Source organism: Onychomys torridus, chromosome 16 (genome assembly GCF_903995425.1).
Source record: "Onychomys torridus chromosome 16, mOncTor1.1, whole genome shotgun sequence".
In the NCBI taxonomy this organism is placed as follows: Eukaryota; Metazoa; Chordata; class Mammalia; order Rodentia; family Cricetidae; genus Onychomys; species Onychomys torridus.
This window is the reverse complement of record NC_050458.1, coordinates 56,035,869-56,063,637: the sequence shown is the minus strand read 5'-3', so window position 1 is coordinate 56,063,637 and position 27,769 is coordinate 56,035,869. Positions and strand designations below refer to the sequence as shown.

Genomic DNA, 27,769 nt, shown 5'->3' with positions numbered 1-27,769 from the left:
GCAGTTTGAGGAAGAAAGGTTTGTTTGGTTTGACTTCCACATGAGTCTGTCATTGAGGGAAGTCAGGACAGGAACCCTAACAGGAACCTGGAGGCAGGAACTGGAGAGGAGACCATGGTTGGACACTACATACTGGCATGCTACTCAGCTCACTCAGCCTGATTTTCTTTTTAATACAACTCAGGACCACTAGCCCAGAGTTGGCATCGTACACAGTGGACTGCACCCTCCCATATCAATCATTAGTCAAGAAAACGCCCTACAGGCTTGTCTGCCGTACAATCTAATAGAGATGTTTTCTCAATTAAGATTCCCTCATACCCAATGATGGTAGGTTGTGTCATGTTAACAAGAAAACTGACCAGAACATCTACTTCTTAGGAACATTTTCAGTGAAAGGAGTCTGGAGACTATCCCTCCAGAAATTTATATTTTCCAGTAAAAATAGGTCTCATTAGCATCCCAGCACTTAGCATTTTTCTGGTACTCACATTCCTACTGAAAATATAATTTATTCCTTTTGTACTCAAAATATATATAAAAAACTTGTCTTAACTTATTCAATCATGTCCAAAGTAGAGCAAGAAGGTAAAAAGAAAAGAAAAATTATATATCTCAGATAACCCAGATGTCTTCATAACAGTTCTATTGATGTGAAAACACACCATGACCAAGGCAACTTACAGAAGAAAGCATTTAATTGGGGACTTGCTTACAGTCTTAGAGGGTGAGTCAATGAGCATCATGGTGGAAAGCAGACAGAAATGGTTCTGGAGTAGTAGCTGAGAGCTTTACATCCTGATCTGTGACAGCAAGCTGAGAGAGCAGCCCTGGGCCTGGTGTGGACTCAGTAACCTTTATATTCTTGTTATAGAATCGCACAAAATTGCACGAAACCAATAAAACTTAGGGTTTTGTTCACATATAACACCCCATTCACCCAGTGAACAAAGGGTGTAAATTATGCAGCTGTCTGTGTGACAGGCCAATACAATTTTGTAGAAAATATTACTAAATAATAAATAATACTAAATAAAAACCCTGACGAAATTCTGTTTTATAAGTTTAAACAAAATGAAAATTGCCTTCTTATGAATCATGTTGACTGAATGATGAAATAAGCTACTTATCAACAGCCAGCTGTCTGGCTATTAAGTTGAAGTATTGCTCATCATACCTCAGTAGACAGTATAGCCCTGCTCCTGTGCTTTCTCTGGCTGACATGTGGGGAAATGACAGCTGCTTTGACCCAAATCTTGGTTTTTCAAAACAATCTTTGTAATCCACTGAAGAAGTCTCTTCAGTGAAAGTATCTTTGACCACAATGGCTCAGGCAGGCTTGATGTTTGAATAGATAGGTTTGGTAGGAAGAAATAAATGATGCTGACCAAAGACATGTATGTATCAGTCAATAAATCAGGAGGTTAATGAAATGTAACATTTTATATACACTTAGGGTTCGTTCTTATTTTTGACTGAAAAAAAAAAAACACACACACACACATTTCTGAGAGTTGCAGTAGGTCACAGGTACTAAAAGACAAAGCCTTACCCTTAATGGAACAAGATTCAAACAACATAGCAATGGCTGATGGGGAGCCAGAGAGGCCTGGCATTGTCTCTTCCTCCCGAGGCCATTGCAGCAGACTACACAGGAGGCATCATCACCTCCTCATGGAGTAATGTTTTCAAATGCATAAAGTAAATTTGTGGGATCACAAAAGAAACCAGCATATTAAAATCTATTGCCAAGCGTAGGTGCCATAATGTGAGGGATCAAGCCCACCTCATATGTCCGAGGCAAGTTCTCTGCCACAGAACTACATGAGCAGCCCCACCCCCTTTTGTTTTTCTTTACCTACCTCCCGTCCTTTTTCCTTCCTCCTTCCTTCCTTCCTAATTTAATTCCGAGGTAAATTCTTGCTAGGATGTCTTGATCAGCCTCAAACCAGCAGTCCTCTAACCTAAGATAGCCTCTGGATTATAGACCTGCACTGCTACAGCCAGGGCAAAATCCTTCATAAATAAACTTGCTATATAATGACTTCCATACCTCATTATGAAATAGGAAAAGGCAGCAGTAGCTGCTGGCCCAGTATCATAGTTCAAACATCTTAGTGAATGTCAGTTGTCTTTGTCAGCTTTCTGTATTTGCTGTAATGGGACAGGGTGATATTAGATTGCTGGTGCTAACGGTAGTTTATTGCCTACATAATTGAAGAAATGCTTAATTTTAATAAAAGGTTAATGAAATACAGACTTTTTCCCATTAACTTTGTGGGTCCCATGTGAAAGATAGAGTTCACAAGAGTGAGCTCAATCTAATTCTTCCAAGGTGGGTAACGGTTGCTTAGACTGACATGGTAGAGAAAGCCCAAGAAGCTCTGAGGACCATAAGGAGGTACTTACGTCAGCCACCCATGAAGCAACGGGAGCATCGATCTATAAACACTAGGACTTTGTCAGGACTCTCCCTTGAAAATAGAGTACCAAATGATGAAGCTTGTTAAACTAGCGACACCCTAATGATGCAGCTACAGAATGCGCCACTTAATTGAGGGCAATCTGGGCAAAGGCAGGGGATTCATTATCTTCAGGAAATTAGACTATTTTAGGGAACAAGGTGCCAGTCTGTAGATGAGGCAGAAGGAAATAGAGCGCCTTGGGTACCAAGTCAAGGCTGGGTGAGGAAGGAGGAAGGCAATCAACAGCATCAGGCAGGAATCAGCCACATCACCTTGGAGCTTTGCAGAGGATTGCTGCTTGACGTTGGGTATGAGTAGGAGAAGTTTCCCAGTTCCAGAGAGACAAAACAGACCTGGAGTTTATTTATATTGGTGATATGAGGACAGGATATCTTTAGGGATATTCAGGGTAGACTGCTTGAATGTTAAGTGCAGAGATTTAGGGGGAGGGATTTGGCTAATTCCGTGATGGTTGCATGCCCTAGACTGATCTAGGAAGATGGATGAGCCAAATTTCTAAGCATGCTTTGATTTTTAAATGATATTAATTTCTGCAAATTAAGTCCTTCACATTTGCCGGAATCATTCCCAATTCTGTACGGATATTTTTGTCAAATTACTCTCGTACTTTCTTAGGAGGAAATATAGTATTTAATTGTGTGGGAGGAATACAAAGGCTGAGGGAAAGTTTATGCGACTTGCCAAGGTGGTGGAGTTCCTTTGCATTGTCCACTGCCCTCCTTTGGCCTTTCCCTGACTGCCTGACAGCCTGTGGAAGCTCTGAGGAGCATAGAGAGATGCTTACATCAACCCACAAAGCAACAAGAGCATCGATCTATAAACACTGGGACTTTATCAGGACTCTCCCTTGAAAATGGAGTACCAAATGATGAAGCTTGTTAAACTAGACACCCTAATGATGCAGCTACAGAATGTGCCACTTAATTGAACTAATATTAAAACTCATTAGGGATGTTCAGTAGCAGAGTTCATTTTGTAACAGAGATGAGAGTCTGGGCTCATGCATAGATTAATAAACAGATTAAATCACTTCCAACACTGCTGTCTTAGCAATGTTGGTTTTGGGGGGAAAAAAGTATTCCTGATTCCAGGAGAATCAGCAGTAAAAACAAATTGATACTTTAAGCTTTGTCAGGATTTGAAACAGCTGCCTTTGATTTCCCAGATTTTTGATGTTTTTTGAGATAGAGTTTCTCTGTGTAGCCCAGCTGTACTGGAACTTGCTCTATAGACCAGGCTGGCACCAGCCTCTGTCAGGACTCGAAGTAAAAGCATGCACCACCACTGCCTGGCTATCCTTTTTAAAGTTTATGTGTATGAGTATTTTGCCTTCATGTATTTGTATGTACCATGTAAGACAAATTGCTAAAAGGACTTATTAATAAAAAACCTGGAGCCAGATATTGGGGTAAAAAAAAAATGAGAGATGATAGGAATAGGATAAGCCATAACCAACCTCACCTCACCAACTTCTCAGCTTCCAAAGAGAGCTACTTCCTGTATACCCACGCCTATAGGCCTTTCTGTTCTGCCATCTCACTTCCTCTCGCCACCCAGCTACATCACTTCCTGTCTTTCTGTACAGACCTACAGAGCTCTATGGTCAGTGCTGGGATTAAAGGCGTGTACCACCGCTTCCTGGCTCTGGTCCCAGAACCCAGAGATCTGAATGGATCTCTGCCTCCCAAATGCTATGATAAAAGGCGTGTGCTACCATTGCCTGACTTCTATGTTTAATACAGTGGCTGGCTTTTTCCTCTGTTCCTCAGATAGGCCTTATTAGTGTGCACAATATATTGGGGGATACGGTATATCCCTGCAGTACCATGTACATGTGTGGTGTTCATGGAAGCCAGAAGATCCCCAGGAACTGGAATTATGGAAGTTTGCAAGTGAATGATGGGAACTGAACCTTAGTCCTCTGCTAGTGCAGCAAGTTCTCCTAACTGCTGTGCTTTCTTTACCAAGCCCCATTTTTTGCTTTGAATCAAAGAAATGCTAAAAGTTTAGAGTCTCAAACACAAAGCAGATGAGATGGCAGTATACCTCAGCCATTGCTGTCTTTCTCAGATAACACCACATGGCAGGGTTGTTTTGTTTTGTTTTTGTTTGTTAGTTTTTGTATCCCTACATTGGGTCAGCCTTCCTCCAGAAGAGCAAAGGACCTTGTTCACAATTACCAGTGTTCTGTATTTTAACACAAGGGTAAAAACTATTCTTTTATTTTTTATTATTGTATATGGGTGTGTGTGTGTGTGTGTGTGTGTGTGTGTGTGTGTGTGTGTGTGTGTGTGTGTGTATGTGTGTATGTGGGGGTGCATATATCCCAGGCTACCCTTGATCTAATGCCCCTCATGCTCAGCCTCCCAAATGCTGGTGTGATCACAGGCAGGTGCTATCATGCTCATGCCTCTTGACTCAGAGGAGGATGCCTTTGTCATTTGGAGAAGGTAAGTTCGATTTTCAAGCTGTGTAAGAGTGCTTGCATGGCAGCAAAGAAAGCTGCCTTGCTCACAAGCCTTAATGGATGCGCATTAGAGTCAATTGACCCTTCACTCTCCTGAGTCACTGGCAGTGTCTCCCTGAGCCTCTCTCTAGTAAGCAGATATGCATGGTGAGAATTGGCATTCAGCACTGGCGATCATGTCATTCTTGTGGTAAAGAAATCATGGTGTCCACTAGTGCCAACTTGAAGGTAGATTAATAAATCTCTAAACCTTTATAATACTAAAAGAAGGCACTATTCATTTTCTATTTTTCATGATCATAAAGTTCAGGACCTTAGAAAAATGTTAGGAGTTGGGGGGGGGGGGAGGTGTCAGTAAAATAATGGCTTAGCAGTTAAGAGTGTATACTGCTCTTCCAGAGGACCTGAGTTCAGTTCCCAGCACCCACATCAGGTGGCTCATAACCACCTGTAATCCCAGCTCCAGGGAATCTGATGCTCTCTTCTGGCCTCAGTATATGCACTCCCATGCACATACTTCCACCCTACCCCCAACACACACAATTGGAAAATAAAATAATTTATAATCAGTAGTGGCTGATTCAGAATCAGAATTTGATTTTTTAAATTCTTACCTTCCTTTTGTTTGATTTTCCTTGAGAATATTCTGATTTTTTTATATAATAAATTCATTAGTCTTTTATTTTTTGAGACAGACTCTTGTGTACGAAGGCTGGCATCAAACTCTCTAGAACCTCTGGCCTCGGTTTCCCAAGTGCTGCAATTCCAAGTGTGCGATGCCATGTCCAGCCCATGCTGATTAGTCATAGGAATCAGAACTCAAGTGGCTTCTTAGAAGTATTCTCTGCTTTGCTCATTTTGTAATGAAAAAGAAGATGTATCTTGTATGAACTGATTCTTGTTTTTATGGCCATTTCACTTTATGGGACCTAAATATTTAGCCCTACAATTTTTTATTATTTTAAGTTTAATGCTTTATAAGGCATTAATTTTACAAGTTTAGTGAGCTTTTAAAGTTAAAACCAATAAATTATCTCTCAAAATAATATATCTATGGAAATGTATAGTCTGTATTGATACAAGCTGATCGGTTCTGTGTTGTGACACATGAACACAGCAAATCTTCTAAAAGACAGCATTAAATTGGGGCTTGCTTACGTTTTCAGAGGTTTAGTTCATTATTAGTATGGGAGCATGGAGGCACACAAGAAGTAGTAGCCAAGAGCTCTACATCTGGATCCCTAGGCAGCAGGGAAAGGGAGACACTGGGACTAACTTGGGCTTCTGAAACCCCAAAGCCTGCCCCAGTGAAATACTTATCCAACAAGGCCACATCTATTCCAATAAAGTTATAATTCTTCCTACCTCTCAAGTAGTGCCACTCCCTAACGACCAAGTATATGAGCCTATGGGGACCATACTTATTCATGCACCTCATTTTAACCCCTGAACCCCATAGGCTTGTAGCCATATCATAATGCAAAATGCATTCAGTCCAACATCCAAAGTCCTCATAGCCTGTCACTGTTGTAGCACTGTTTAAAAATCTGAAGTTCAGAGTCTGTTGTGACACTCAAGGCAATCTCTTAACTGTAACCCTTGTAAAATCAAAATAAAAAAGGAGACAACATACTTCCAACATACAATGCACAAAATATACGTGATCATTCTAAAAGGGAAGGAAGGGAGCTTAGTGAGGAATTATTGGACCAAAGCAAGACCAAACTCCAGTAGTGCAAGATACAAGCTCTGTGTCTCCATGTCTGTCATCAAAGCACCCTTCAGAACTCCATCTCCTTTTAGAGTTGCTGACTGCAACACACTTCTCTCTCTTGGGCTGGTTCTGCACACTGTTAGCAGCTCTCCTTGGCAGGTATCCCATGGCTCTGGCATCTGTAACATCTTGGCATCTCCAGGTCAAATCTGGCTTCACCCTCACAGCTTCACAAAATGGTCTATCTGGGCCTCCATGCAGGGACCTCCCTGCCACATTCTTGGCCTTGGCAGCTTTGCTGAGCCTCAGAGAAAGATTCTACAAGCCCTTTCTTGTATCCATGACTCTACAGCCAGAACCATGTGGTTGAAGCTGCCAAGATCTGCTTGCTGGGGCTGGAACTTGGCTCCCTCATTCAATTACATTTTTACCAGCTTTATGTTGTTGATAGTTTCCTTCACTGCTTAAGCTTTTCACAAGTTTTCATTCCATTTCACAAGTTGGGAGCTTAACTGGCTGGGGTCTTGCCATGATGCCATTGCTCTCTATTCCATGTAGTATCAGGCTTTCCTTTAAACTTTTTATGTCTTTGAGCACTGGACTTAGCACCACTATATTTCCTGGTGCTCCTTTTCTCCTCAAACTGTACATTTTATATTTTTCCTTGCTTGGCTTGCTCCTTTGCATTATAGATCTGCCTAAGCATGACTACTAATAACAACACAACAGCATCAATACTATTTTTGGTAGAGAATGTGGGTGTCTTGAAATCTCCTCTGCCAATGCCATTAATCTAAAATTCTTCAATTTAGCAACCTTGGGCAGATTTTTTTGGACAATGGTAAAAGACAGCTACATTCTCCACCAAAATTACACAAAAGTTTCTAGGCCTCCTACTAATATTCTTCTCCTGAAACCTCTTGAGCCAGGCCATCATAATCTATACTACTGTCAGCACCACTGTCTTCCACAATCCTGCTAGGATGGCCCATTCAGCCGTGTTTAAAGCATTCAACTGCTTTTCTAATCTGAAGTCTACATTTTGGCAACAAGCAGCATGGTCAGGCCTAACACAGCAATACCCCACTCCTGGTACCAACTTCTGTCTTAGTGTTCACTTACTGTGAAGAAACACCATGACCACAGCAAATCCTATAAAAGAAAGCATTTAGTTGGGGGTGGCTTACAATTTCAGAGGTTTAGCCCATTACCATCATAGCAAGGAATATGGAGGCACACAGGCCAAAGTAGCCAAAAGTTCTACATCTGAATCCACAGGCAGCAGGAAGAGAGAGACACTGGGACTGACTTGGGCTTTGAAATCCCAAAGCCCACTCCCACACTTCCTCCATCAAGGCCACACCTCCTAATCCCTCTCAAGTAGTGCCATTCCCTAATAAGCAAGCATTTAACTATAGGAGCTTAAGGGGCCATTTTTGTTCAACTACCACAGCATGCATGAGTAGTATTAAGAGGCATCATTCATTGGAATTTTTTCTCTCCTTTGATATTACATTAATGTGCTTGTCTTGCTATGTTGTATTATAATGAACTTAAGGAATCTAAGCATTTTGAATTAATATTCCTCTTCATTATATTTGGGATTCTAGTGGGCCTCCCTTCATGAGATATTGCCATGGCTCAGTTTAGTCACATATGGAGCTCAAGAGGATGCTGTATTCTACCCTTTAAAAAAAAAAAAAAAACTTACTTATTGTCTTTCACATCATGCATCTCCATCCCATTTATTTACCCATCCCTTCATATCTGACCTTTGCCCTTGCAACCTTCTCCCCCCAAAATAACATAAAGTAAAATTTAAGAAAAAAAAAAAATCAGTCTCATCCTGGAAGCTGTAGTGTGACACACAGTAAACCCTTTTTTCCTTGTTGTCTACTTTTAAAACAAATCACTTTCATTACTCTACAGAAGTCGAGTTATTTTGCTTCATACCTAGATTTCTGGACAATAAAACATTGCGGCAGAAGTCCCTATTTAAAAAGCCATTACTCTAATTATATATTAAAATAATAACTCTTGTTTTAATCTATTCATTACTTGCTGACTTATCCACTGTGTCCTGGGATATTGTGGAAGTTTCCCAAAGCTGAGTAGTGAGTTGTTTGGAGTGTGTCAGGCCAATCAGAGTGACAAAATGAGAGGGAGTCCCCTCCACCGACAGCAGACCTACAGTGTTGATTGATCTACTGCGGCCTTCAAGCGCCTGCTGTGGTTGTGCGGTGAACCTAGTGAGGTGAGCGGCTTCCGATTTTTAACACACAGCATTACTAGTTAGGCCCAATTTGTAGTAACTGGCTTCTAATATTCCTTCCAATTAAATTCTTATTTTAAGACAATGTACAGCCCAGCTCTAACAGGAAAGCAGGGAGAAAGGTATGTCTATAAACAGAAGGAGTGCTTGATTGACATAGCTAAAACCTCAAGTGGCAATGTGAGGTGGCAGTGTACGTCACATGCATGCCTGCTGGCAAATAATTGTGTATATATTTATAGGAAGTTTTTCAGTCATGATAAATTCGGGAGTAATTTTGTATTTTCACACAATGTGGTAATCATCATATATAGATACAATTTCATCAATATACAATATGCTATCTTCAGTGCAAAAATCAAGAACTGCTCTTTGCTGGTGATGGTATGTATAGTCTATCCTTTGTGGAAAGGGCAGAGAAGAAATACAGAAGTATTATTTAAAGGACTAAAATGACAAGGGAAACCAAGCGAGTCAATCACTCTTTGTGGCTTGGGGATGATTTTGGAGGGTGAGTTTTGCCGTGAGTCAGATTGTGGTTTACGCCATAGAGAGCTTATCACAGCGCAAGAGAGTGTCCTGAGAACGTTTCCTTGCTCAACCCACCCCGTAGCTTTGTGAGAGCTTATGCAGAGGAGAACCCCAAGATGCAGGGGATGTACTCACTCTGCAAGGTCAGACAGCTCAGCCACAGCAAGGCCAGGACTCACAGTCTCTTCGGGTTCTTAAGGCTAAGCCACATGCAGTGAGATGGAGGTAAAACCAGACTGAGAATAGTCACATGTCCTCTCCATCTCGTGTAGCACTAGGTGGCTTTAAGATGCCACATCTGGCCTCCCTTGCTCATCAAAACCACAGCTTCCTACTGATGGATGGGGTCACCAAAGACTCAGGAGCCTGGTACCAAATCTCTAATGACGGCTTTCTGATCGCACATCACTTTTAAAAATAAGTTTCGCTGGGCAGTGGTAGCGCAAGACTTTAACCCCAGCACTCCAGAGGCAGAGGCAGGCAGGTGGATCTCTGTGAGTTCAAGGCCATCCTGGTCTCCAAAGCGAGTTCTAGGAAGGCGCAAAGCTACACAGAGAAACCCTGTCTCCAAAAACAAGCAAACAAACAAAAAACCAAAAAAAAAAAAAGAAAAAAAAAAGTTTCAAAGTGATCGCCCAGACAGGGAAAGACTTCAAGGAAAAAGTCAAGAGCCTGATCCCCCAGGCTCCCTGCAATGACCCTAAGAAGTAGTAGGCAGCCTGATAAGATGAGTTGAGTTGAGCCAACCAGAACAAGGAGCTGGGTGTTTACACTACCAGAAGGGGAAAACTGTGATCAATTTCCATTAAAACAGGAAGTGACCTGTTTTCGGGTGACCGGAAGGGCAGAGTGGAACATGGCCATGTAAAGATGGCATCTCCTGGCACAGTCACAGAAAAGTGCATTGCACAGTGTGAGGACAGGAAAGAGCAGCACACAGCAGTGCAAAACTTGGGAAACAAGTAAACTGAGTCTAGGAACACAAACACTGAGAGCATTTTAAGACACTCAGTATTTTTTTTAGGATTTTTAGGAAATTGTATAGCGGGATGAAAAGGTAAGATTCAAAGAGAAACATGCTCCGGGTTAACTGTTGAGTGATGCCTGCTGACTCCTGAGGGCTGTTTAGTAGACTGGGGAGTTTTGTGCCAGGGAAATGGTTGAGGATGCCAGCCATCTGCTGTGGGGTGATTTACTCCATGATATTAGTACCCGTGACCCTACAAGTAATTTCTGAACATACAATTGTCTGACTTTTTTCCTAATGAGTTCCTTCTGACATGGTTGGAATGGAGGAAGTCTCCTGGTGGCCATGCTGTGACAGGAACATAACAGTGGTGGTTTGGAGTTTAAACCTGGCCCTGCACAGGGCCCACAGGAGGCACAGAGCCCCTTCTTGTCCAGCTCATCTGCTCTGGGCAGTTGGGCTTTGAGGAGTGGAGCCGTAGAGTAGGGGAGATGTGGAGGAATGGTGGAGGAGGACAATGATTATCATAGCATACAGGGCCTGAGGTCATGGTTAGGGCTGAGGGAGCATGTTTTACCTGCCCATGCAGGGGACCCTAATGCCTGCATGCCAGCAGCCAGTTTTCTGAGCTGAGGTCTTGCTAGAGGTAGATTTAAGACCAGGCACTGCTCATGATGCCTCTCGCTGCTTTAATGAGACACACTTAAGAAACTGGACCATTTTCTACCCAGTCAAATTCATCGACGTCTGAGTCGAAATTAAGAATGTTCTAAATTAGCCCCTGTCAATGTTTTAAAGATTTTTTTTTCCTGAGGCCACATTGAGCTATACTCAGCCTTTGTTGGGTTACTGAATGACAACGGGCCACCTTTTATCTCCCCTGGATGTTAGACCTGAAGCTGGGACCTTTATTTCTCTCTTCTTTAGCTAGAAACATTTGGATTTCTTAGAACCAGAGTGCTCTAAATACATGAATCCCTATTTGTGCCCCCCACCACCACCCTGTTTCTAAAAAGAAACCTCAGAGATTTTGAAGGCCAATCTCCTCCCTCCAGCAAGCAAGAGAAGCACATTTGTTTCTCAGAGTTATCACCTGGCTGTTGTTTTCTAGTCTTACCAATTTCTCTGAACTCTGCCCTCAGTCCCCTAACACTTCCCACAGTTGAGCTCCTTTTCAGGGGTTACACACTCTTCCCCAAGACTAAGACTGCAAGTTTCCATCACACTTGAATAGCATAAAGTTTGTCTAAATAGTGCTGTTATCTTTTACTATGTACGGTATTTGAAGGCTGTAATTTAATGCAAGGCTGTGGTGTGTGTGTGTGTGTGTGTGTGTGTGTGTGTGTGTGTGTGTGTGTGTGTGTGTGTGTGTGTGTGCGCCTGTCTGTGTGTGTGCCTGTGTCTCTGTGTGTGCCTGTGTCTCTGTGTGTGCCTGTGTCTCTGTGTCTGTCTGTCTGTCTGTCTGTCTGTGTCTGTATGTGTTTTTGATATGTAGGCTTGAAGGAAATTAGCCTTGCAGTTTATTTCTCTCTGAAAGTGAATTATAAAGATTATTAAACTACTCCTCCATTTTTGCAGTTGATCGCCTGTTCATAACAGTTTTTGCCTCTGGCCATCTAAAAACAAGCTGTAGCTTGTTCTTCAACGGTTAAATTCTTTTCATTTCATGACGCAGGCATTCACCTTCAGTCACCTGCCCCTCAGAATTATTTTTCAGAATAGGCTAAAAAAAAAAAAAAAAACTACTATAGTGTGATGAGCTGAGTTACAAAGCTGTGGTGCACCCTGGGAAGCTAGCCTATATTGAGCTAGATGCTGCTCTGTGAGTTACGGAAGCTATGAGGAGGATCTTAGCCCTTGAGATGCCACAGTTGTAAACAGATTGCCAAAAGGCATCATCTACAGAGGTGTGGCAGAGCAGAGCAAAGGACTGATTTCAAAATTCTGTATACCAGTAGGAAGGAGGAAAGTATACCCCTAATCCCTCATTCAGCGGTTCTTTACAAAGCGGAGTCCTCTTATACATGCCTTGTTAATTAACTTTCTTTTGAGGATACATAATTTTGGGACTGGTAAGATGACACAGTGGGTAAAGGTGCTTCTTATGCAAACCTGACAGCCTGTGTTCGAGACCCAGATCCCACATAGAAGGAGATTAAAACTGCCCCCCCAAAGTTACCCTTTAACCCCCCACATGCCCTTACATGTGCACAATTGCACATATAATAAAAATAATATTTTTATTAAATAAGGAAGAAACTGTACAATTTCATAATTTTAGGCCACAACTATAGTTTTTGCTATCTGAGCAGATACTTCTGTGACACCATATGGTAAGTACCTATAAGCGAGGGCACAGTGCAACCAACAAACTGGACCATGGGGAAATTCAAATTGCCAAGGCTGTCTCTTGTGGCATGCTGTAGCAGGAGGGGGTCTGTGTGCTGGAAAAGCCTGGGAGCTCGAGTATGGGAAGGGGGTTTAAAGGCCAGAGCAGCCTGGGAACTGGGTGGGGACTTTGATCTGTTAACAAGTTTGTTTGACTTAAATAGAGAACTAGGTGCCCTATTACCAGAGGTGTTGGCTGTAGCAGCCAGACGAAGGAAGTGGCGGCTTTTTTTCTGCCAAGCAGAAAGCCACTTCACCCATTCCGAAGGAATGCTTGCTGAGTATAAGCTTTTGTTTATCTGTTAGCAATCTGTCATTTATGACATTGCCAGCAGCACTACCATTTGGGGAGCCCATTATGGACCTAACAGTACCCTGCTCCCACATATGAAGAAATGGGGAATTTAGAGTTAAATGATGCCTCTGTCTTAGATAGATTATGAATGGGTCCTTTGAGGTCATGTGCTCTTGGTATATAGCACTCAAAGTCTAGAATTTAGAGCTTCTTCAGGGTCACATTTTTTAAGGGCCAAGCAGGCTTCACACATGAAAAGCAACCTGTGCTTGGCGATTCCTCCAAGCATTGCTCTTGTGTTTCATTGATGGATTCTATGTGTAGGATACTTCTAGTGAAGAATGGCCCCTTCTAGCTATGCTTCTTGTTAATGACGTTTGTTAAAGCCACAGTCCTGAGATATGTTCTTGGTGAAAGGTCATTTAGATCATCTCCATGGTATGTAATGTTTACTGCCAACTTCAGAATGTCAAGTGAACGTTAGGCATATTGTGGTATTTAGCATCATTTTTCCATAAAATGCTGTATGTGATTTCTTGTGAGATGCAAGAAACAGATGTTTTATTATAACTTAAAACTCTGGATCCAGATAGACTGATTGGTAATAAATATCAGTGATTGAGGAAAGCATTTTCACTGCAGGTCTACCGGGCTTGTTCTGTGAGCCCCTTACCACACAGTAGCTTACAGAGTTGCTCTAATCTGCATGGAGAGATGAAAGTGACCGTCCAGTTACCACCGGGATCTGGGCATGTCACTTGGCTTGGCCAAAGCTAAGAAAATAGTGTGAGCTGTGGGGGCAGCATCTGGAATTCAGTATGTAACAGGCCCCAGTTGACCAGGTGTAGGAGGCCAGCTCCCACTTTTTAAACGGATTCCTCTGGGGAGGAGAGAGGGATAAGAAACTTTTCAATAGAAAGGTAGCGAAAAAGGAGAAAGGCAGAAACACAGGACAGCTTCAGGAGGGCCTGGGTCAAAACCCACCGGCCCCTTGTGACTCTTCAAAAGGGCTTTTTATAACAATGCCAAGAGGTGGGGCAAAAGACCTCCCCCTTGCTAGATCAAAGCACACCGCACAGCCAAGTGTAGGCCCTTCCAAACACCTGGTAACCACGTATGTGGTCCAATCATCCCCCTATGCAGCCCTGCTGGGTAAAGCAAGCCCAGATTATTGGACTCTGGTAAATTCTCACTAGGAAACCTCTGTGGGTCTCTACAACCAGGCTAACATGACTTTAACTCTTTCCTTTCATGTTTCAGTTACTGTAATGAGTGTATGCTGGATCCAGACTGCGGATTCTGCTATAAGATGAACAGTTCAGCTGTCATTGATTCCTCCTGTGTTCCAGTTAATAAAGCATCTACAAATGAGGCAGCCTGGGGCAGGTATGTCATGCACTGCTTACCGTGAGAATGTCATTCTGTTGCAAAATGAGGATGTTTTGTTAGCTTACACTCATTTTGTTGTGATATTTTCATGAGTATACACAATACAGTTTGGTTGTGTTAACTCTCACTTCATCCTCCTACCTTCCTTTCCCGTCCTGGTCACCCTCTTTTTTCTACTAGTCTCTTCTAGTTTCATGTCTTCTTTTTAAAAACAAATGAAGATTTCAGGCCTTCAAGATGGCTCAGCAGGTAAAGGTGCTTGCCACTAAGCACGCCCAGCCTGCCTGAGCCAATCCCCAGGCCCCACATGATAGAAGAAGATCACCATGCAAGGGATCCTTTGGCTTCCATACAGAGGCAGGCACACACACACACACACACACACACACACACACACACACACACACACACACTAATTGCTGAAAAAGTTAAAACTCCAGATTCAGTGTATGAGAGAAGGCGTCACCAGTGAGACTTGACTTCCAGCCTGCAGAATGTCTCCTGTGCAGCAGGGCTGTTCCATGTGCCCCTCAGAAAAGGCTTTGTAGCATGCACTGGAGGTCCAGAAATACTCCATGTCTCAACACGCAGGAGGAAGCTCTCAGGCCCCACATGCTCAGCAAATACTCTGCTGTTAAATAGCTAGCCCCAGCCCAGCCATCAGGCTTTGGATCGTTAATAGAAGCAGGTGCTGCTAGTGTCCACAGGGCAGTTTCTCCCACTCCCTACTGCAATTTCCAAACCGTAATCCTCTGAATCCAAAAGAAAGACAGTTGTAAAGTCAAAATAAATTAACACCTCTTTAAACTATTTTCACAGAGCTAGTTCCCCCTGGACTTTTTGTGGCTCAGGGAAATTAACCAAAATCAGGAAAAAAAAAAAAAAAAAAGTTTGCTAACCACCAGTGTGTGGCCAGAGAGCTATCCGCATTGCTCTTGGGGACAGACCACATTGGTTTAGCATGAACACATAAATAACACTTCTATACAGTAAGCATTCCTCAAGTTTAAGAGCTAATATTCATATCTGTGAATTCAGAATGTAGAAATGTATTTATTATGACTTTAATGTCTTTTTCCACTTTAAATCCCCTTTATAAATAGTCCCTCCCCTCCTCGCTACCCCAGCATGTGCAGGGACAAGGGAACCTGTAATGCCATAGCTTGTGTCTCCTAAGGAGGTACACAGCACACTAGAGGTACAGTCTAAGATACTAGTACCAGTTTTCACGCTCCCGCCATTACTTACTTTACGAGGTGACTGCTCAAAGGAGTAGAGGAGAATTTGACGTCAGTTGTGTCAAACTCCAGACTACATATGAAGTAGACGAATCACGAAGAAATACGTGACAAGTGCAATCAGTGTTTCAACAAACACTTACCAGCACATTAGTTACTCTGTGCTGCAGGAGATGCTGCTCTGGCACCAGCTTCTGCATGAGCTTCTCTTCCCTCGCTGGGACAGAACACCATGACCAAACGCTACTCTGGGGAAGCAAGAGTTTACTTTGGTGTACGACCTTAGGAGGCTAAGAGTCCATGATGGTGAGGGAGACACTGCAGCAGGGAACTGAGAAGCCACCTTTTTAATCACACAGAGAAATCAGAGAGTGGGAAAGGTTACAAACCTGCAAGCCCACCTCCTCCTCCAGCAAGGCGCCGCATCTTAAAGTTCCATTATCCCCCAAACTAACTGGAAACCAGGCATTGAACTACTTGAACCTCTGGGGAGCATTGCTCATTCAACACACCTGTCTGTTGTTCTTATGAGGCTATCTAGTTGATTTTATATTTTAGCTATATTCACTTAGAGTTTTAACTCTTAGGATTTGTGCTCACCATTGGAGAAAAAAATAAGACTGAAAACTAGTTGTATGAAATTATAAACATGTTATAAAATCCATGTAACTAAAATGAACGTGTGAGGATGAGGGTCATGGCTCAGCTAATAAAACACTTGGTGCATAAGCATGAGAAGTGGAATTCAGATCCACAGAACTAACGTCAAAGCTGGGTGGGTCGGGAGGCCAGCCTGGAGTTCCGGTGCATGCAAGTCATCGGCGATACCTAGGGCAAGCTGCCTTGGCAGACTAATTGAAATGGTCTCCAGGTTTAACAGTATACCTTGCCTCAGTATGTAGGTGGAAACTGGTCTAGAAATACACCCACTAACAGCCTTAGATCTCCATGTGAATGTACACTTGTGCAACCTTGCACACGTGTGTGCCCACATACACACATGCATAGAAACCACCATACATACATGCATAGAAACCACCATACATATATATGAAAAGAATTAGAAAAGTAAGTACTGTATTGTACCATGTTTTAGGGAATTAACTTGTAACCTAGAGAGATGGTTCAGCTTAAAAGGAATAAAAATATATTTTTTTAATTTTATAATTAATTTAATTTTACATATCAGCCACAGATTCCTCCATCCTCCCTCTTCCCGCCCTCCCCCTCTCCCATATTCTCCCCCCAATCCATCCCCCATTCCTACCTTCTTCAGGGCAAGGACTCCCCTAGGGATTCAGTTCAGCCTGGTAGATTCAGTTGAGGCTGCTCCAGTGCCCTCCTCCCTTCATCCAGGCTGAACAAAGTATCCCAGCATAGACCCCAGGCTCCAAACAGCCAGCTCATGCTCTAAGGACAGGCCCCAGTCCTACTGCCTGGGGGCCTCCCAAACAGTTCAAGCTAAAGGGATATATTTTTTTGTACTATACTCAAAGGTGTACACTTAAGTAAGCTATATGTCACATATATAAATGTCTATATGTTACATGTATGCCATAACCCAGCAAATTTTGCATACACAAAAAAGTTAAAAAACTAAAATTTTCGGTAACTAAATATGTAAAACATGGTATAAAAACCCAATGTGTGTGCTCTGTTTGAAAGATAAGCTGCTAAATGTGGTGGCAATGAAAATCAAGTTAGGGTAGACAAGAGGTGGAAAATTTACAAAACTGTGGTTTTGAGAAATCACAGAAAACATCTATGGGAAATGAAACATCTATCTAAATCTATTCACAATAAATCAGTTAGACACACTGATTAAAGACATGTACTTGGAGTAAATTTTTAAAAGATACATTCTATACACCACTTACAAACAGCAACCACAAAAACGTTGGAACTTGAGTGGAAAAAATTAAGTGCTAAGTCAAGAAGACAAAAACGAAAAGAAATCCGAGAATTTGGCGGGGGAGACAAGTTTAATACGAGAGTTTAATAGTGAGTCTGACAAGTCCATTCATTTCAAGCCAACGTGGAAACCCTGCAAACATGTGTTGTGTTTAATATAAAAGAATACATTTGACAAGTATATTAATATACACAGTCAAATAAACTCTAAGTAAATCCAGATACTAGCATGCAGACGTGTTTTCAGACCCAAGCACAACAAAAATTCACAAAAACATCAAGGAGATACTTATCACCTTTTCTCATTAGTTGAGAAACTAAAAACAAGAAGTTCGAATTAAGAACAGATCGTATAAGCTGGAGAGATGGTTCAGAAGTTAAGAGCACTTGCTGCTCTTGCAGGGGATCCAAGTTTGTATCACACATGTGATACACACACACGTGCATGCTAATAAAAAGCATATATAAATCTTTAAAAAAACAACAGATGATGAAAAACAAGATGTCAAAGTTTACAGCTAACCAGACTCACAAGAAGAAGAACCAGGGGACAGAGTGGGTCTGCATGGGGAGAGGAAAAGATGGAGGTTCACAGACATAAGAGGAGAATGTAAAACACAGGAAGGTGCAGAAGTCAAGAGCTATTGATCTTTAGAGAGGTCTGTACACGTGGAAAAAACTCTAGGAGTACAGTCCTGGCTGGGATGAGAGAAGAGACGTAAGCAATGTTTAGAATGAAAGGCGTGCAACAGAAAACAGGCATTTTGACACTCAAAAAGGAGTTCTGTGAATAGTGCATTTGAGGGTCCATTTAAATAGTTTCTAGAAAAGGGAAAACTTTCTAGAACCAAGTCAGAATATCTGTGAATTGAAATTTCTATTTAAGAGGTGAGATCTCCAAATCAAAAGATAACTCCACCTCTTTTGGAACAGCTGCAGCTAAGCAGCAAAATATACTAAGTTAAGAATGTGCTAGATGTCTGTAAATGGCATTAGGATGTCTGGTCCTCTCTGAGTCCCATCCCCATCTGTAGACTGGGAGTAGCAGCTGTATTGAGCAATGCAATTCTTTAGTAGGTATCCTAGCAGTGTAAGGGGCATATGTGAAGACAGTTATAATAATGCAGAAATGTCTTATACGTCTGTGTGGTGTGTGTGTGTGAGAGAGGGGGGGGGGAGGGGTAGAGGGAGAGGGAGAGAGAGATGGAGATGGAGATGTCAGGAACACTGTAGATTAGAATAAACATCATTTCTCAACTGGTGAATGCATTAGAATAGTTCTCATTTATTCCTGTGTGTCTCTTCACACTCCTCCATACCTCCCAGTTCTCTATCTATACACAACCATAAATAATCCATTCTGGAATTTCAATGCTAACTAAAAATACCATTAATGAGGGACTCTTTCTTAGCGTGCTGGTTCAGTATTTGTTTCCTATAACACAGCACTTTAGCTCTGTAATTAGAAACACTAAAATATCTGGATATAGTCCCTCGTTGGCAGTTCATTGTTCACAGCGTTCATTCAGCTGAGATATTTTTCTCACAGCCAAGCTTGGATACAGCATGCAGCCTGTTGGCTCTGCATTCTGCCACTTGCCTGAACAAAATGTACTCAGCCCACACCTCTCACCAGTGCACTAATGTCCTTAGTGACTTTATTCTTCCTGTGCCTTCTGCCTGGGGTTGACAATTTCTTCTTCATCTTGGCCCAAGTTTAATAATCATTTTTGTCCAAATAAGATGTCAGTCAGTTTTTGCTTACGTACCGTCTGGACAGCCTACTAAACAATGCATGTAGCATCCACTAACCTTGAAGTAGCATAACTCCAAGAAAACTGTTGTGGCCACAGATCAATGATAGTTATGAAACATATTCAAGCATTGTATAGGGGCCACACCACTTTACACTTGGTGCCCCGGGTGGAAAAAAGACTATCTCCACACAGATGGAGCTTCCACAGACCTTAGAACAAAGCTCACCTCACAAGAATATTGTAGCCTCTCTCTGTGAAGGAGAGCACAGCCTCCCTGACAGAGTAAATGCAAACCTAGCAAGAGGGGAACATCCTCCAAACTCAGAACTCAGTGTCCAGATAGAGATTCCCCAAAAGGCATCACCTGAGCTCTGGGACAACTTGGCTGCATGATCCACTGCGAGTGGTCTGTGCTTGGATGGATGTGGATGTGTTGACTTCTTGCCTAGACTCCAAGTTCCAGTGCTGTGTCCTATCCTAATCAAAATGCTTGATGCTTTGCACAATAATTATGAACCTGAGAGGACTTGCAATGAATGAGAGGCTCAAAGGAGAGGATGGAAGGTTCTAATTGTTTCATCTTAGTGATCCTGTTGTAAATGTTTCCAAAAGAGGGAAAGTGTAAAAGAAAACATGAGAATCATACCATTTTGATTAATACATTATGCTTACATGGAACTTTAAAACACTAAGGGATGTTATAATAAAATTTAACCACATACTCAATGCATAAAGCCATACTACAAGAAAAATACTTAAGCAGCTGATGGAAGACATTCTCTAACTTCCTCAGAACATCCCCTGGTTTGCCAAGCAGTCCGTGCGTCCATAGTGATGACAGAAAACCATGTTCAGTTCAGGACTGGTTGAGCAGAAAAGCAAAGGTTTTCCTTTCATGACCTTTTTATAAAATATTTTCAAAAGATGCATCCATTATGAATTCAGAAAATGAAACCTGTCACTAAAGAAACATAGTATCAAATGATGTATATGTATTAGATTGATACATTTTTATTATTCATAGAAGTGATAGAAAAAAACAGCTATATGCCTAATAACAGAATGATTTATAATTAAATATTATTAGCTTATACTTCACAGAGAAGTGAAGCATATAATATATAATATTTTGATTCACTTAAAGTTATACTCCTTGGATATAAGTCATCATGCCAGATTATTTCATTTTAGGTTGATAGTACTTAAAGTTCTTACCTAGGTATAATTTCAGAAATTATATATCTTGGGTTATTATTTTTCAAATCCAAGAACATAAGAGTCCTTCGGTTATAAGTTATGTATATTGCATCCTCTACTCATTATATTACAAAGTATAAAAAGTAGAAAACCAAAACACTTCAGAATAATTTCTGTCTGTGTCCATTTATCTAACTTCCTACTTCCTATTTTTGTGCTGGTAAAAAATTTATACATTTTATTCAAGTAGAAGTGTTCACATTTACATTTAACTGCCTTTTGGGTTTTGCCAAAATTCACAACTTCAGACAGCCCATCAACTTTCTTTTTATAGTTTTCAAGTGTCTTCTTCAGTTTATACTTCCTTTGAAATAGTCTGTGAGTTATTTCTCACTGAGGAAGGCGTGGAGACTGTAAGTCTGTTTTGCAAAGGATAAGAGCCAGGCAGGGCTTGGATGGTGTATCTTACTTAGTGTAGGTTCCCAGTGATGACTCACGGCTCCTCCAGAACTGGTTCAGCAAAGCAACAGATGACGCAAGTGCAAAGGCAGCCGTGGGGACATTGCCTGGAGATGACACCGGGACATGGCTGGAGCACGTTATCCAAGCCCTGCCAGGAAATTGGATTGTTACTGGTGTGTTTCCATAGGTGTGGGCTTCCAATTGGCAGCAGCTGTAAGCGAGTGACTCCATGTGATGCCTGAACCAGGATGTGCCGTTCGATCACATGGTGAGGCACAGCAGAAACACACTCAATATAGAAGGAAAGTCATTGGCACACCACGTTATCAACACCTGGGCCGGAAAAGTCAGCTAGAAATTAAACACATGGTTGCTTTCATTCCGTCTATTAGAGCTCTCTCCCATTCCTGGCAAGTGTAGTGATTTTATTATTGCTAAAAACAGCTGCTGCCGCTCACTGGGAGATGACTATATTTTTTATTTTTTTTGCATTCAGCTTATCCATGTGACTTACTCTGGCCAAATAAAGGAAAGTGGAACCAACCTGTGTGATTTCTGAGCCAAAGTTTTAATACCAAGTTTTTATCCAGAAATTTCCATATCTTCTTTCATTCTGCTGTAAAGCTGGTCATGTCCCCAAATAGCAGGTCCTGCATGAGCTGTGTATGCAGGGTGAAGGGAGGTGTGGAATGACATCTGGCCTCAGACAGATCTGGGCCAAGAGCAAGAAACTAAGTTGGTTTGTGTAAATCACAATGGAATGTGAGACTTCTATTGCTTAGGCATAACCTGCCCTCGCTTGGCTGATACAGGCACACTGAATTCCACTGCTGTGTAAAGTAAGATATATTAGAGTCTGCTGTGGAAACAGTAGTCCTAAATTTCAGAAGCAAGCTAATTTTAAGATTGGAGCAAAAATAGCAAAGGAAGTATTAGTAGTTATAGAAAGGTATGCTGAATGATTTTCAAGACATTGCCAAAGGTCGAGAATATGGAGCACATGCTACAGGTGGTAGGAAGTGGAAACAAGCAAAATTCTGATGGACAAACAGAATTCTCTGGTGCACAGGTACCAAGGCAAGACAAGGCATTTAGAAGTTCATTAGTAGACGATAGCACTTTGTATTAAGATTCATTAATAGCAGGGTAGTTTCTACATTTTAACATTGGTAGGTTGACCATTACAACCCAATTTAAACTCTGATCATAATCACAGAGTATTTATACTTGGTAACCTAGCTTTTCCTGAAATCAATTTGACATTAGAATGACATAGTATACAAAGTATGTTGTCCTTGTGAACATGTTAATAATGAGTGCCCAACCACCAGTCAATGTGTCAGTGTCATGTGGAGAAAGAAATCAAAGCACTTCCTCTTAGTGCCATTTAACCAACATTGAGCTCAGAAGTGGACGTTCTCCTTTGCTCTCCTGTGTCTTCCATCCCTTTGTCTGTCTGTTGGGTGAGTCTGAATCTGTGCCTTCCTGAAAGTGGTCTTGTGAAATTGCCCCTGTGTTTGTGTGTGACCCTCTGTGTCTGTTTGAATTATACTTTCTTTTATTGAATAGCACAGAAAGTGTCACATGGAAAAGGAATGAGGTCTATTTGATAGAAATCTTAATAGAATTTTGGAAAGGATAAAGCCACTGTCTCCAACTGATCCCAACTGACCAAGACAGCAGCAGTATTACAAATATCACTGTCTATCAAGTGATAACCAAATGTCATATTCAACATTTATGGTGGATAAGGCTGCTTTCAAACTATGTGCTATTTGCAGTGGATGATACACATGCAAACACATATGTATTATTCTGCATCAGGGACATGGAGGAGTACATGACTGAGGATTAAAGCAATGTATCAACTTAGGCTGTATCCATTGGCTACATGGGAAATCCCAGACACATAAGGTTGGTTGTTATGTTGTTCTCTTAAGGCAGGTTAAAAAAACAGGCTGAGTACACAGTAGGATAGCAGTTTTATGTGACCTCAAGATGTATTTTTCACTCTGGCTGTGAGGGCCAACGAAAGTTCCAGTCTCTTAGGATGAGGTTTTTTTTTTTTGTTTTTTTTTTTTTAACATATTGCATTGCTACAAAAGTATATTTAAAATGTGCTGATTTCAGAGAGGGACCACAGTGCTGTGGGATGTTCTATATGTCAAATGTGTTGTTCTGATTGGTTAATAAATAAAACACTGATTGGCCAGTAGCCAGGCAGGAAGTATAGGCGGGACAAGCAAAGAAGAGAGTTCTGGGAAGTGGAAGGCTGAGGCAGAGAGACACTGCCAGCCGCTGCCATGACAAGCAAGATGTAAGGTACAGGTAAGCCATGAGCAACGTGGCAAAGTATAGATTAATAGAAATTGGTTAATTTAAAATATAAGAAGTAGATAACAAGAAGCCTGCCATGGCCATACAGTTTGTAAGCAATATAAGTCTCTGTGTGTTTACTTGGTTGGGTCTGAGCAGCTGTGGAACTGGCGGGTGAGAGAGATTTGTCCTGACTGTGAGCCAGGCAGGACCAGAAAAACTCCATCTACACCACAACATCACATTGCAGGGTTAAACTACTGCCTGATGATACACACATTAAGATGGTATTTGCCATGTATGCTGCTTAGACACAAAGACCTTTGTGAAAGGTAATAATTGAAAATATGTGAGTTTTAGAAATCAACACTGTCTTTTGGGAAGTATAATTAGTTGTTAGATGGCTTGAGATATAAATGTTTATGATAAGCTATAGGGCAGCATATTTCACATACTGGGCACTGAGTCAATTCTATGAAATTATGCATTGCCACCTTTAAAAATATTTTTAAATAATGTTGAATTTCCTCATCATATTGACATAAGTGAGTAAAATCTGTTCCAAACTCTAAAAGTCATGTGAAAATCATGAATTTCTTTTATATTCTTTTAATGCTCATGAAAACATTAGCAGATATTAGTCTTTATTAAAACTATATTGAAAGCTTAAAAGTGAGCTGCTGTGCATGAGGCATGAGGGCATGGGACCTGGTATGAAAATGTCCACCTGTCAAAACTTCTAGGTCATTTCAGATGAGATCCTGGAGTTTATAAGGTACTTATTTGTTTTCCTTTGTATCCAACTGAAGATTGTGACTGACGTTAGAGAATTGCCTTAATTGTTTCAACATAATCTTTTAAGAAGTACGTGGCCATGCCGACCTCTGTTTCTTTCTGATTATCTGGCTAAGAAGATACAAGATGTCCTCCTCAGTAGAATCGAGGCGGGAAGACAAGATTTTATAATTCAGTAAAGCCTGGCAGTGTTTCCTACAGCAGCCCTCCCAAACAGTTGCCTCTCATGTAAAACTTACCTGCAAGCACTCTATTCAGTTATCAAAACAGTGCTTAAGAACTCTGTTATATGCTGAGGTCAGACAGCAGAGCCTCATATACAGACTTGAAGGAGGTCAACCTAGACAGGCAAACGCGCTAAAGAGTGAGTACATGTTGGCAAAGCTGGAGGAGCATACTCGCTGTGTCACAGCACTGGTCTTAGTAACACTGAGCAATGGACCCATTCCCCGGGCCAGATTTAGAATGTGTTATTAGCATACGTTAGCTACACATTTTAATGGCTCTTGTTAATGACATTTTCATTCATGTATGTGATATATTTGTGAATGTTCACACCCGCCCTCTTTGTTCCCTTCCACTCCCATGAACCACTTTCCTCTTCCCAATTAGCTCCTCTTCTGCTTTGGAGCTTTCCGACCTGTCTACGGTTGTTGTTTTGTTTTATTGATCATTGTGATGCAATGTGTTTCATTAGGGTTATTTTCAAGAGGATGGGGGAGGGCTTGTTGCAGAGGATGTCACCTTACCAGTGGTTATACCACTGAAGAGAGCATCTCTTCCTCTCTAGTTGTATTAGTTACTTGATGGTTGCTACGATAAAATACCATGACCCCGAACAAGTTAAGGAAGAAAGAGTTTGTTTGTGCTCATGTTCTCAGAGGACGGGAGTCCATAATGGAGGAGAAGGCATAGAATGACAGGAGGAGCAAGATGTTAGCTGACCACGTGTCCATTCACTCACAGCAAACAGTGTAGGGAGACAGGAAGTGGGATGAGGCTTTGTCTTCATGTTATGGCCATACTCAATGTTAAACTTCATCTTGTATTACTGCTGCTTGTGTTACTTGCTTTTCTCTTGAGGACCTGATTGAGACCTCCAAAGTCAGACACCCTAGACTAAGACTAGCAACAAGTGCATGAAAGAGTTTCACAAACCAAGTATGGGATGCAGATATACCTAAGGAGAGGCAGCCAGGTTGTAACTGGAAAAGCAGAACTCATGATACCCGTCACCCGTGAGACCCATGGACAAAAACAAGCATCTAGTGTATGCACTGAGTTCTGTGTGTGCTTACTGGGGTAGGGTTGTACATCCCAGTACATCCCAGGTTTATATTTCACTCAAAACAAACATAACAGTGCACATGTGTTCAGCACCTCCCTTGTTACAGTATGAAATAATATTTTCTCAAGGATGAGCAAGGTATCTGACCATAGGTAATGGCATCCAGAAAACCAGTTTATGCACCAAGGATAGATCCTGATCACACTGCCAGGGGCCCCTCAAACAGACCCAGCTACACAACTGTCTCCCATCTCCCGTATGCAGAGGGTCTAGTCCAGTCACATGCAGATTCCACAGCTGTCGATCTAGAGTTTATGAGTTCCTTTGAGCTTGGTTCAGTTGTCTCTGTGGAGTTCCTCAAAGAAGCTGGGAGGGGCTTGGTCCTGCCTCAACTGAGTGTACCAGACTTAGCTGTCCCCCCATGGGAGAACTTACCCTGCTGGAGGAGGGGAGGGAAGAGGAGGAAGGTGGGAGGGAGCAGGAGGAGGGATGAGAGGGGGATCTGTGGTTGGTGTATAAAATGAATTTTTTAAAAAATTAAATATTATTTTCTAATACAGGATATAAAGGTGCCCCTATCTTTCCTTCTCATCCCTGACAAGGTGACTTAAGAACTCTGCATATTTAGTCTCCTTTTAAACACAAACCAGGAAACCAATTTAGTATTGCTGCTCAATTAAGCCTGAGGAATTTTACTCCTTGTTTTGCTGGGAGCTAAGAGAAAGGCACATTCTGTGTCACCATGGTGTGTTGGGGTAAGAAGAGGGGGTCATAAAGTTATCCACCTTGAAAGGACAAAGCAGCAGGGGAGAAACCGAAAAAAGTCAAAATTTAACAGGCTTTTGGAAAGAAAAAAAAAAAAAGCAATGATTCCTTACTTGGATCCACAAAGAACAGAAAGATCACCCAAACAGGACAAACTGGCCCCAAGGTGAGAACAGTTGCCTCTGATAGAAAGGCTATACCTAGATCACCTCATAGGAGCCAGGTTCATCCTCAAGTGGAGATAGTGACTAACATGTGAGGCCACCTTGCTAGAGCTCCAGCCAAAACTCTGATGGGCAGAGCCACACCTTGACCAGTTCTCCTTAATAATGCCCCTCCCCAACTCCAGTTCTTCCTAGTTAAAACAAAAGCTTCCTTTAGTCCAGAAAAACCAGACTAGGCATCACTAGTTGCCTTTCTGTTCATCTTCCCCATGTGTGTTGAGTTGATGGCCTGTCTCTCTTTTCCACCATTGCTTGGTTCTTTCGTTGGAGTTGGGTCAGGTGGCTGGGATTAGCCCACTGGAGTTTTGAGAACAGGGCCTTTGCCCTAGAAGTCAGAAAGTGAAAAACGTAAGGCCATTCCTAGACAAGTTCCAGGTTTGTTTATCTTAGATAGCGGTTTAGGAAATAGTGCTGCTCTAAGATACAGGCTTTTCTGTAGTGTGGTGACTTACTAAGGGCCGCTTATAGTAGACAGAACTACCCTCTAAGTCCCAGGATCAATAGCTTTGAGTTTTTCATAGACTTAACATTTGCTATCTGTACACACATAAATCATATTGCATAATATTTAGTGTACTTAAAAGGCTAACTAGACATCTCATCTCAAGCTGGATAGAGGAGGACTCAGTGGATAAAGTCACCTGTTATGAAAGGCTGGACACCCAAAGTGTGACTTTCAGAAACTATATAAGGTGGATGAATAAAATCAGTTTCACCAAGTTCTCCCCTGATCTCCACATGGAAGCTGTGGCACATGCCTGTGCATACACACACACTAATAATAATAATAATAATAATAATAATAATAATAATAATAATAATTTAATTTCATAATATCTATAGCACAAATGTGTTATCTATTAACAATACATATTAAATAACAACTCTATTGTCCTAAGTGAAAAAATAGCTCATCACAACATTGACAAAAAATGTATTTATTTAACATGGAGAAATAATACAAAATTATCTCTCCATATAGGGCCAGTCCTTTAAAAAATGTATGTTTTATCTTGTATATTCATATTTTAAGTTTAGCTAGTTTGTTAATCAGAGTTCTCTAGGGAAGCAGACTAATGCATGTTGAAAGAAGATTTACTGGCTCACGTTACACAGTCTGGGTAGTTCAACATTGGCTGCCTTCGCACTGGATAGGCTGAGGACCAGTCCTCTAGGCTGGATGCCTCCAGTGCTCCAAGCAGTACTCCAAGCCTGGAGGATTCCTGGGGAGTCCCTGGCCTTCAGTCCACATTGAAAGGCCAATGAACTTGGGCTCTCCCATTAGTACAGAACGGCAGCGGCAGCCA

At 41.6% G+C, this 27,769-nt stretch overlaps 1 protein-coding gene across 1 annotated transcript in view; it reads left to right on the top strand.

Annotated features, from left to right (window-relative positions):
• Positions 1–27,769, top strand: part of Slc2a13 (solute carrier family 2 member 13) — a 296,552-nt gene that overhangs the window by 221,569 nt on the left and 47,214 nt on the right. Inside the window, exon 7 of the mRNA XM_036208221.1 lies at positions 14,381–14,506. Coding sequence (XP_036064114.1) covers positions 14,381–14,506 — 126 coding nt within the window. The remainder of the gene's footprint in view (positions 1–14,380; positions 14,507–27,769) is intronic.